The sequence below is a fragment of the Tachypleus tridentatus genome, chromosome 13 (assembly GCF_004210375.1).
Source record: "Tachypleus tridentatus isolate NWPU-2018 chromosome 13, ASM421037v1, whole genome shotgun sequence".
Lineage (NCBI taxonomy): Eukaryota > Metazoa > Arthropoda > Merostomata > Xiphosura > Limulidae > Tachypleus > Tachypleus tridentatus.
In genome coordinates, this window is record NC_134837.1 from 71,327,726 (window position 1) to 71,340,364 (window position 12,639).

Genomic DNA, 12,639 nt, shown 5'->3' on the forward strand with positions numbered 1-12,639 from the left:
TAAATAATGGCTGAATGAAATGCAGTGTTCCAAACATTAATTAGCATTTCACATGTTCTTGTTGCATCTTTAGTAGATGCTGTTCAACTAGGTGGTAAGTGCATAGAAAAAAATTTTCATTTTGGAAAGAAATAAACAAATTAAATATTTAAATTGAAACAAAAAAACAGTTATTTTCACATCATTTTTTCAAATTCTAGTCATTTTCAATATTTTTATGGTCCTCATGATTCAAATGAATCAGTCAATGTGTGTGTGTGTGATAAACCAGATAATAGCTTTTTTCTCCTAATACTTAACCCTTGTTTTATTTTAATATTTTTGCTTGATTTTTAGTGTGATGGATATAAGAAACCTTTTAGGTCTTTCTTTTAGTGTGAGCAAAAGAGGATTAAAAACAGGATTTCATTTGACTGCTCATGAACCAGTTTTAGAGGATGTTGGATAGAGACCTAGCCAATATTTTGTACTTGATAATTGACACTTGTTTCAGCTCATAACCTTTAAGTGTTCTGTCCTCCACAAGGTAGGTCTCACAAGTCTTCAACATATTAAGAAAGAGAAATTGTCAGTGACATTAGCTGGTAATCTGTTAGGGTGGAACCTTTGACTGAAAGCCAACTTTTATAGTAATTCTGACTGTAATTTGTTTCCTTTTTGGATTTTTACATTTAAAAATGCTGTGAACTTTTAGTGTAGTGTCATCTGCTAAACACCATGTTGGAAGTGATTTTATAAATGGGGTGTGAGGAGAATCAACTGATTTAGTGTTTGTCATATGCAATATCTTTGATTTACATGCATACTTAATTTATGTGATATCTGATTTACATGCATATTTAATTGTATGTGATATCTTTGATTTACATGCAAATTTAATTGTATGTTAATATATTTATGCAAGTCTTTCAAAATGACAAAACAGAAATATCTTTGAAAGACATCCTGAATTATCACAACATTGAACAACTATTTAAAAATGAAAGAGTTGATTTATACATGATGTTGACAGTTTGATTATTAACTAAACAAAGAGAACTGATAGTTGTGCATGAAGTGTTTGGTTTGTAAACTGGTCAACTTAAAAGGTCCTGGAAAACTGCTCAGTGCTCCTGTAAAAGTTCTGGAATTTTGTTAACCCAAAAGTGTGGGAACAATTACTTTAGCAATAAGAAATAAACGTAACTTTAGTGAGGTTTGTTTATCTATTAATTTTTACTAAAAGTAAAAATTACATGCATACTAAAAATCTTTCTCTTTACTAGTTATAAGAACTTTAAAGAAGAAATTAATAGTATGTCATCAACATTATATATCCAGTGTCAACAAAGTATTTTACTTATGTGGTAAATTGAAAGACTTACCATCTATCTATGGTAAATTGAAAGACTTACTGTCTATCTATGTTAAGTTAAAAGATTTACCTATTGGTAAGTTAAAATACTTACTGTCTCTGTGTACGTATGGTACATTAAAAGACTCTTTGTGTAATGGTACATTAAAAGACTCTTTGTGTACGTATGGTACATTAAAAGACTTTATGTACGTATGGTACATTAAAAGACTCTTTGTATACGTACGGTACATTAAAAGACTTTGTGTACGTATCGTACATTAAAAGACTCTTTGTGTAAGTGTGGTACATTAAAAGACTCTTTGTGTACTATGGTACATTAAAAGACTTTGTGTACGTATGGTACATTAAAAGACTCTTTGTATACGTGTGGTACATTAAAAGACTCTTTGTGTACGTGTGGTACATTAAAAGACTTTGTGTACGTGTGGTACATTAAAAGACTCTTTGTGTGCGTGTGGTACATTAAAAGACTTTGTGTACGTGTGGTACATTAAAAGACTTTGTGTACGTACGGTACATTAAAAAACTCTTTGTATACGTACGGTACATTAAAAGACTTTGTGTGCGTCTGATTTTATTAAAAGACTTTATTAATGCGTATGGTACATTAAAAGACTTTGTGTACGTATGGTAAATTAAAAGACTTTGTGTACGTACGGTACATTAAAAGACTTTGTGTACGTATAGTACATTAAAAAACCTTCTGTAAGTATGGTACATTAAAAGACTCTTTGTGTACGTATGGTACATTAAAAGACTCTGTGTACGTATGGTATATTAAAAGACTCTTTGTGTACGTGTGGTACATTAAAAGACTGTGTGTATGTATGGTACATTGAAATACTCTTTGTGTACATGTGGTACATTAAAAGACTGTGTACGTATGGTATATTAAAATACTCTCTGTGTACATATGGTACATTAAAAGACTCTCTGTGTACATATGGTACATTAAAAGACTCTCTCTGTACGTATGATACATTAAAATACTTTTGTCTGTGTGTGGCAACTTAAAAGACTTACTGCCCATGTGTTGGAAGTAGAAAACGTCTACATGCAATTTTGAAGTTGTAGAGTATCTATTGCATTATGTTTATGTTTCTCTCCTAACTTTTAGGATTAATAGTGTTTATATCATTTATCTTAAGATAAAAATCATTGTTTTATAAAGTTGGTTTCACCTCCATGTTTAGCCATTCTGGAGGACAGCAGGTTTTTCTGGGGAGATCGTGACAGATGGACAAAATCCTGTTTCTACAGTTGATGATGTAACAGTGGGACCTATTGATATTGTTATGGATGCGACAAGTGAAAATGGGAATGCTGCATTAGTCTGTTTTAGCTCAGCACACCGTGGGCTAAAGTGGGCTTCAGTTGCGGTAATTTGATGGATAAACTTAATGTAGACATTTGTAAACGTTTTAGGATGTATCACTGAATATTTAGATTGCAGTTAGATTGTGACTGTTATTTTACTGGATGTTTAGAATGCAATTAGATTGTAACTGTTATTTTTACCCTATGGTGAAAGTGTAATACTAGATTGTCAAAACAAGACTTCATATTTCTATCTATCACTTTAGAAACTCTTTTTTTATAGATAAAAATAAATTAGAAACCTTGTCAAATCATAGGAATGTGGTTGAAAGAGGATATGGCAGAAGGTATTGGCCAGTGAAAGCAAAAGGTTATGGTTGAAGTTGGAAATAGCTAACTGGAGGAATTTTGAAAATTTTTGTAGTTTATATTTTGTTTATTGGAGCATCTTTCATCCAAGTTATAAAAGCCAAATTTTCAAATGAATATGTACTTTATGTTTGTGAAGATGGAACTAGAAGCAAGTACTTTAACTCTTAACATATGACATAAAGTTTATGGACATATTGGTCAATATAGGCTATCATGTAATCTATACTAAACCAAAACTATTAAATAAATAAATTTCAAAACATACTTACCATCTTCTGATAATATAGCTGTTTCTCGATTTCCAGAGCTTCCATTCTTTGCCCAGCAAGACATTGAAAACATTTGCTCTGCTCTGTTATACCCCACTCGAACGCCTTAGGCAAATTCTAATTTGCAAAACTCTACCAGCTTCAGTGCATCCTCTTTCTAAGTACTGTATATAATCACCTCATTCAGATAATGTAATCACGTTTTAGAGATATAAATTGACTTACAGTGGGGAGGTAGGGTGGTAGAGTATCATTGGAGGTAAGTTTATTGGAAATACATTTTACATTTAGGAAAATGTTAACTTATAAAGCATATTTGCTATCTGATGACACTATGACTAGAATTCCTCACTGAGAAGGAGGAGGGGCCAGTGGAAGCATAATCCATACAGAAATCATCTGTATAGAACAGGAATATACTGAGATAAAAATGGCACAAGAGAAGGGAAACTGCACTGGAAATTTACTGGCAAAACCATGGTCTTAATAAATGATGTATTTGTGAAATGTACAGTTGTCTTGTTTTTAACTCAATTCCATAAAAATAAACCTTAAAGCTTGTGAGTGAGTTGAGCCATTTTAAGTGGGAATAAATGTGGGGGTGTCCTAACTTTTTCCTCAGTTAGAATATGCATTTGTGTAGAATTACATTTACAGAAGATCTTGAAAAGTATTTTCTTCAGTTTTAATTGTATAGTTATATTCCTATAATCTCTCAGTGTTGTTGAAATTGAGATTAAATATCTATATATCCAAACATGTTACAAAAATACTCAGGCTTTCATAGGGTGTCCTAACTTTTTTACATGACTGTAGTTATCAAGCTTTATCTTAACACTCCTACGAAAAGTGGGGCCTAATAGGCCCCAGAGCAACTTGAAAGGTTATTAATATTAGGCTAATAATTTTGTATTTAAATGAAATTGCCATTTAAATCCATTAATGAATGGATTAACGAGATTCCCACTGTCCCTATCTACTATCTAGCGAAACCACAGCCAGGGGAACGGGCTTGGAGAAATCAGGACTAGAAACGTCTTTTCGTAGGAGTGTTAAACACATAAATTTACTGCATCTACAATAGCCAAAGGTGACACATTCCAATGGCCAACCACCCTCTCAGAAAAATAAAACTGTCTTAGCTGAAAATGACTCCTACTCAGTTAAAATTTATACTTGTGTCCCCTAGTCCTATTATTTTCACTTTTAAATATGAAAAAGATGATACATTAATACTATCAGTTTTCTTTACAATCTTAAACACCTGAATAATATCCTCTAACTTCTCTTTTTTTAAAGATGAAACAGTTTGAGGGATTTAAGCCACTCCTCATATGACAATCCTTCCATCCCAGATGTCATTCTAGCAATGCACCTCTGAACCATTTTCAAGAATTTAATGTTTTTCCTAGGGTAAGGAGCCCAAGACTGAACACAGTATTCCAAATGTGGTCTAATCAGTGACCTGTGCAATGAAGTTATGACCTCTTTAGACTTGTATTCAGTATTTCTATACAAAAATTCTATTTTTTCTACCACTAGTAACAGCACACTTCTTGGATAGCTTAAGTCTGATTAACTATTACACCAAGATCTCTTTCCTTCATAACACTGTTAAAGTTGTTTCAATTCAAATTATACGTTTAATTGAAATTATGATAACCCACATTTGTTATAATTAAAAAAATCTGCCTTTTATTTACCCAACCATCTAAATGATCTAAATCCTTTTGTAAATCAGCAGCATCCTCTTCACAACCAGCATCATCCAAGATCTTGATATCATCAGTCAGTTTAAGTAACTTATTGACCATTTCTTCATCTGTGTCATTGATGTAAATCAAAAGGGTAAAGGTCCTGAGACTGAACCTTGAGGTACCCGCTTGTGACATTAATCCAGTTTAACTGAAATCCATTTGTAACAATCCTATGCTTTCTTCTATCCAATTTGCTAACAAATCCCCCATGCCTATAGAGACACTTTTTTACAAGCCTTTTGTCAGATGCTCTCTGAAAATCCAGATACATCTAATCTATACCTTTATCCTTATCTACAGAGACAGTAATGTTTTCAAAGATTTGATGATTATTCAATAAAATTCTAAACTTTGTTAAATGGCTTTGCAAAGCATCTTTTAATCCTTACATGTGTTTGTATACACATTTGCACACGTTAAGTATTTATACTATAACTTTTGATGCAGTGTGTATATGTTCACAAAATGTGATAGATTTGTAGTAAAGGTTGCAAGTATTTCATGTATAAAAAGTCATATTTTTTAATTAAGTATTTTTACTAAAGATTTGTTTGTGAAGATAGTCTGATTCACTACTAGTCAGAGTGTGAAGTGATTTCCATATTATTGAAAAACTATTCTTCATCCAAAAAATCTCAAATATTATTTATGTATTATATAAAATCTCATAAATACATTTAAGATGTTTATTTGCAGTGAGACTTTATATTTTGTTTCATTTTCTCTACCCTAACTATGTGGGTTCTGTCAATTTGACTGACCTCGTAACCACCACAAAAAAATTAGAAAATAATTACAAATTATGCTTTTTTCTTTCTAGAATGAACTACATAGGACAACTCATGAACACAAAGGTTTAGACTAAATAACTTAAATCTTGTAATGTTATACATTTATATATGTTTATTATTTTTATTATATTGACCTTTCAGTTGTGCCTGGCTAATGTAGAAATTGCAATGATGCAGTCTGTACAAGATAATTTGGATAATAAGAATTTTATTACATTTTCCATGAACCAGGGAACTATTAGACAGTTATAAGACAATGAGAAAAGTGAATTTGCATATAAAGCTTGTTAATAACTATTATAATAACAAACAATAGGGTGATTGTGAATATTCTATAATAAGATTGCTTGCTTAACATAAACTGATTTGAAACTCAAGAAAAGGGGCTCACCTTTATTGTGGCTGATTTTATCAGTGTTGTTACATCCTGTAGAATTAGTTAGTTATTAGTCCTAATTCACTAGTTCTTCATATCATTACTAAACAAGGCCAGATGTATCTCGTTACATTTGTTTACAATATTAGCAATTCTATGAATGGGGAAAATAAAGATTTACAAAAGTGTGTAATATAAACTATAGACAAATGTTGCATGTTACAGTAATATTAAAAGGTATGTCAATTTTAAAAAGGTATAGTTAGCTTCAATTGAATCGTTATGCTTCAAGGTGCTGATCAGAATTGTAGGAGAGAGTGTAGGAAGGATATTGCATTAAAGTTTGGATTAGAATGGGAAGTGAACCCCTTAAATGGACTTCTAATTGTCACTAAAATAATAAGATTTTTGAAATTTTTATACAACTTCAAATATACTTAGCTAGCATGTATAATCAGACCTTTCTCTTTTTCATCCTGTGATGATGCAAGGAGCAGGTGACATTAATAATTGTAAATGAGTCTGTTACTAGAAATAAGAGGAGAGTCATGAAGGACATTGTTTGTACATTCTTGTAGTTGTTTTCTTAACAGGAAATGCTTGTTACAATTTCAGCTTTGTGATAGCTAGTTTGAGGCATAAATTCACATTTAAAAAGTGTGATTGTAAAATGGGGAACAAGTAGGTATACAGTTCCATGGTAAAGTGTGTATGAAACATCTCTCCCTATAATACACACCTATGTATAAAGGTTTTTGCTGTAAAATAACTGAAACAGTTTCTGTTTCCAGTTGGTTTTACTTGTTTTTGCTCTGAGATAACTAGCTTCAAAAATATTTAAATAATAAAAATAAGCTTTCTTTTAAAATTTCTCTTTGTATCAAACAGTAGCACTATTAAAGAATACAAAATTAAATTATACATATTTATTTATTTTATCAATAAAATGATACATGAGAAATTTTAAACTCATGGTTATAACTGTTAAGAAATCAGTATAATCAGATACCTATCTTCATAAATTTCAGTTAAAGATTTAAAGAAACCGTTTTTAAAATTATATAGATATTATAATTTGGCTTTCAGAGAAATGTTGCTTTTTTGCAGGCATTCAAAAGGAAAGAAGCTATTCTTAAAACTTTGTCATTTTTTCTTGGAGAAGAAGCACTTTCACCTATTGATTTCATTGAAAAGGTAAACATTCCCTTTTTTTTCAAGTTTACTCTCACAATCTTTTTATTTATTTTTTAATTCTTGTATTTTTGAAAATTTCTTTATGTGCAATCTTGTTTACACATGTCAGCCAGAAATTAGACAAAGAACATTAAAAGCAAAATATTGTTTTCATATCAAGTCTACAATGGTTTATTTATAATGTTCAGTTAACCTTTTAGGCCCCACTATTTTTTTTTCTCCATTGTAAATCATTATGGTAACAAGGTTTCCTGAAGGTACTCATCAGAATATATAAAAATACAACAGTGATAAATGCTATCATTAAAGAGAAAGCATAGACAGAAGAGAGTACACTGGATCAGTTATGTATGGACTGCTTCTGCCTGTTGAGTTGAGACAAGTTTTGAACTGCTGGAATAGGTCTTCATCAGGTCAAATGTGGTGGGTTGTAGGGCATGATATTGAAGGATGGCACAGCTTTGGATGAGAGCTAAAAACTCCAGTTTTTCACTCCCGTAAATACATTTTTGAGTGTTATGTCGAACTTGGATGTTATGTCTTGTATATATTCTTTTAAGTTTTTAACTCAATTTTGAATTGATTTCAGTGGTCAAGGCATTCGTTTGAAGTTTTGGTTTTAGAACCATTTTCTTAAAAGGTTTCTAGGAGTTATTGGTTGTAAATTACTTTTATAAACATAGTTTTTTTTAACTAAATTTTATCTTACACTTTATATGCACAATTAGAAAGAAGCTAATGATTCTCCACTTATCAGAGAAAGATTGGATAGACTTTAAATGTTGATGTCTATAAAGGTTACAGATTTGACATTAGCACAAACATCTAAGCTACATGTTTAATACAGTTATAATTATCAAAGTTACAGATTTGACAGTAGCACAAACCTCTAAGCTAATTGTTTGATATAGGCACCCATCTTCTGTTCTCGATTATTTGATAGTTTATCACATCATCTACCTGTCTTGTTTGTGACCTTTTTCATTTAGCTATAATTCCATCCTTTGGGCTGAGTCTGGCCCAGTGGTTACCTTTCGAACTGTGGATCGTATAGTTGGTAGTTAATATCCTGTTATCACAAGAAAAAAAAAAGAGTTCTGCAGTCTTGTGCTGTGGATGCATTATAAGTGTGCTAGTCAGATCCCATTGTTTGATTAGACTAACCCAAAGGTTTGCAGTGGGTGGTGTTGACTAGCCTAACACTTGATAGGTAGTAATGGCTAGTAGAGACAGCCTTTTTGTAGCTTTGTAGAAAATCATATGTTGGGTCTTTAACAGATTCAATTTTTTCCAGACAAAATTTACTGTTGGTGATAATTTTGACTCAATTTGCATTACATGTCTGAACCTAAGTGGCTTTGAGATGTTGAAATATTTTCATACTTTAAGCAAGAAAAAAATGAAAATAGATTTTCTCTTCATTCTTAGTTAACTGATTCTACTTCATATTTTATAAAAATTTTAAGCTTTTGTGAAATATTGAATGGTACATACTATTCATCTCTAAAATCAAGTATTAAGAGTTTGTTAAATAAATATAGGCAGAAGATTAAATCAGTAGAAAGGTAGTTAGTGTAAATACAGTGGAACATTGTAGTTAGAGTAAATACAGTACAGAGGTGAAATTTTCTTAGAATGTGCTGGTACTGGATACCAGAAATTATTTTTCGAGACAAAATAGTATCGGGACGTATTTGAGTTCCTTTTTGGATGTGAGTGTGTTCTGTTACTCCATTGGAAAGCATTTATTCAGTGACACTTATTTCATGTTTACACACAGTGTTCTTTTCTTTTTAAAAACAGGTCAACTTCACTCAATGAGTACCTGCACTTTTGTAATTTATTGGTAACTGAGGTCTTGTTATTTGGACCTAATACATCTAATGGGTTGCATGTTCATGAAATAAAATTATTATTTTTTGTCTTAGTTGAACTGGCTTTTATTAAAAAGTCAGAAATGTGTATTTCTAATTACAAATGTTTATGAAAGGAAGAGATCAAACCATCTAGCATAACTCAAACTTTGCAGACTGTTAAGAGATAATATTCATTCCTACTGTATTTTTAATTTTCTAACTAAATATTGACTAGTGAATCTTTCATATATTTATATCTATACAAGATAAAATTGTCAACAGATTGGATATATATATATGTGTGTGTGTGAGCACGTTTGTTACCAAGTGAATGGATTTGTTCCAGAACTGGGCACATGAGCCCTATACAGGAGGCTGCCCAGGAGGGAACTTTGTTCCAGGAGTAATGGAGTTTGTGCCCCTGCACTTGAGGTCACCTTTTAAAAGGTAATATTTCTCTGGGTTTGAGGTTTTGAAACTTATAATATTTCATTCTACTTGTTTAACATGTAGCTGTTCATTTGTGGATTTGATAAAATAAACATAAAATTGTTTGGGAAAACTTGACAAAGCAGCTTAATATACATGGTGTCCCAGAAGTCTGGACCCTTCAGGGAAAATAGCCATTTTATTCTTAAAGTTAAACACATTTCAATGTCAGTTGTACATATTTTAGGAAATAAAATACCCTGATGGTACAGTATATGAAGACTTAATATATGTATGGCTGTTAATGGCATGCAACTTGATCAATAAATAAATTGTATACTTTCCTCTACGAGTCCAAACTTCTGGTACACCCTATAAAAGGCAGGCAAATGAAAGAAATAAAAACCTTATTTATTAAATGCAAAATCTTTGTTTTTATAAATGGATACAATTTTTTAACTACATAGTCCAGATTTTTAATGAAATATCAATAGGAAAATATAATCCAAATGACGTGTGTGTCAGTGTATTTTACTTTGTCACATAGCCTTAATGTATAAATTACAATATGTCTGGGTGTAGTAATTATGCTCTGGCATTATGAGTATGTTTAATAATAAATATATTTTTATTATTTATCCAAAAATTTTGTATTTCTGTCCATCAGTGTCCATTGGGCTGGTACAGAAATGTCAACAGTTTGGATAGGATATATGGATGGTGCTGTAAGTGCAGGCCAGCATGCTGCTCTGGAAGTCCTTCGTGTCTTACGTCCACTTCTGCTCACAGCCGATGAACTCAAACCTCATCCCAATTCTGCCAGCAATTATAAACCTTTACAGAAGTCATTTAATGCAAAGTTTTTTGGTTTGCTGGTGGGTTTAGGCATAGTTGCTGTTGCTGTGGTGATTAAAACTAAGCTTTCATTCCTTGCATAAGACTTGGGTTTCTTAACAAAATACCCAGTTGTTGGTTTTTATATTAATGTGAAAATAATGAAAATACTTGCAGGAATTATTGAATACAAGTTCTATTTTTTATAAGTTTGTTTGCAAATGTTGAGCGTAACAGATATATAAATTTAGTTTTATATCACTTTTAAATGTTTTTTATCATTGCAAGTATAGCTGGACTTATACTGTGTTTAGCTAAATAATGAGAGTCCACTTACTAGCATAAACAAGAAATGTTAAAAAGTTACATTAAAACTAATTAAAAATTGTTATATTATTCATATATTCTATATTATTCACTTTTAAAATACAATGGCTATGACTAAGTATTTGAGATTTTTTAAGTGAGATGGTTAAGGATTTATATAACAGGCATAGTGCCCACTGGTGCATACATTTTAAATCATGTTATGTTTAGGTTTTAATCTAATTTCAGCTTGTAGATAAAAACCATCTGCATTGGTATAATACAGTATCACCAAATCTAACCTCTCAGTTGTTTCGTGTCAATGTTGTGAAGAAAGATATTAAAAGTACTTTATCACACATTGCATCAGAATAATAAGTTAAACTCAAAGAAAATTTGACATTTAAGCTTTCAAGTACAAGTAGTACGAAAATTCTTGCACTTTGAAGTTTTTGTGTATGAAACCAAAGGTTCACAAAAACCAAGTATTTTCACTGAGTAAAGAAGGAACTTGAATTTATTTGCCAAATCTTGTATACTGAACACTTTATACCTTAGGTTTTTTTCTTAAAATGTTCAGAGGATAATTGGCACCCACTGTGATCTTCAGTGACCTGAAACTGATCTAATTTTCATTTTGTGTAAACTGTTGCTTCAGACAGTAGCAGTTTATGATGTATTGCCTAGCTCTGTGAATGATTCTGGTTTATGCAGTTTTCTGTGATCTAACTTAATAAAATTTATGTAGTCTCTGAATTTGCTATACCTCAGTTTTTTTTGTTTTTTTTTTTTAAATATCAAACCATTCCACTTGGTACTGGATGCAATGTCTGTTCTGGTAATTTTGTCTTTGTTACACCTCAAAGTAAACAGTTCTCACATCTCATTTGCTACCTAGCATTCATGTCTACCTAGTTTATGTAGGGTGATGCTACAAACTACACTTCCTCTTGTAATTTTTAATCTTATCAGAACCCCAAGATTAATCAACTGAAACATGCCCAATTTACATAGTATGTGTCACCATAAATTGTGTTCATAGAATCTTTGTCAACATTTTATGAATATTTTTCTTAAATTATATTAGTGATTTGACCTAAACATCTGAAAGTACCCAAAATAATCATTGCAAAATCACTCAATTAGAAGCAAACAACAGCCAATTAGAGCACTTCCAATCAGAAGATAGTTGCTAACTGAGAAAAACTTACTTTCCTTTGATGGGACAGAAGTAAATTTGTTTTACAGCTATAATTTTCTTTATTTTTTATACCATATTCCAATGATAAAAACAATTTGCCATAACACTCTTTAACATCCAAGATAATAATTTTGTAAATTTTAAATACAATTAGAAGCAAATCATGTGCTACCCACACCAGGTAAGGGAACATACACAGTTACATAAAACTACAGTTTTATTCTAACCATTGTAGCATACAGCTCAGTTCAAATATTAGAGAGGATCTGGTCTAAAGATGAAACAACAATAATTAAAGCTCACTGGTTTATAAACTTAGTTTAAATTGGTAGCCATCCAAACCTGATAGCAAAGCAACATCATCTGAGTAGAGTTCTTCCACATACTTTTACGAGTGTACAGCATAAAAAAATTGATATTTTATGGCTGAAGATGCCATCTTGTTGCAAACGTTCATATGTTACAGAAGTCTTTTTTTTTGTTACCAAAACATCCGTTGTGTATTTTTGGGATCACTCATATGTTTAAGGTAAATAGCCTCAGGATGGGATTTTTTACATTTATTGCAAGTAGACACTGT

The 12,639-nt window shown here is 31.3% G+C and overlaps 1 protein-coding gene across 5 annotated transcripts in view; it reads left to right on the top strand.

Annotated features, from left to right (window-relative positions):
• Window positions 1–11,614, top strand: part of LOC143236191 (putative flavin-containing monoamine oxidase A) — a 34,101-nt gene extending 22,487 nt beyond the window's left edge. For 4 of the 5 annotated variants that reach the window (XM_076474480.1, XM_076474484.1, XM_076474482.1 and 1 more), the window contains 4 exons: window positions 2,551–2,736; window positions 7,347–7,433; window positions 9,636–9,736; window positions 10,386–11,614. In XM_076474480.1, coding sequence (XP_076330595.1) covers window positions 2,551–2,736; window positions 7,347–7,433; window positions 9,636–9,736; window positions 10,386–10,656 — 645 coding nt within the window. In that variant the 3' untranslated portion in view covers window positions 10,657–11,614. The remainder of the gene's footprint in view (window positions 1–2,550; window positions 2,737–7,346; window positions 7,434–9,635; window positions 9,737–10,385) is intronic. The other variant, XM_076474481.1, reaches the window with a different exon arrangement.
• The last annotated feature ends 1,025 nt before the right edge of the window (window positions 11,615–12,639 follow it).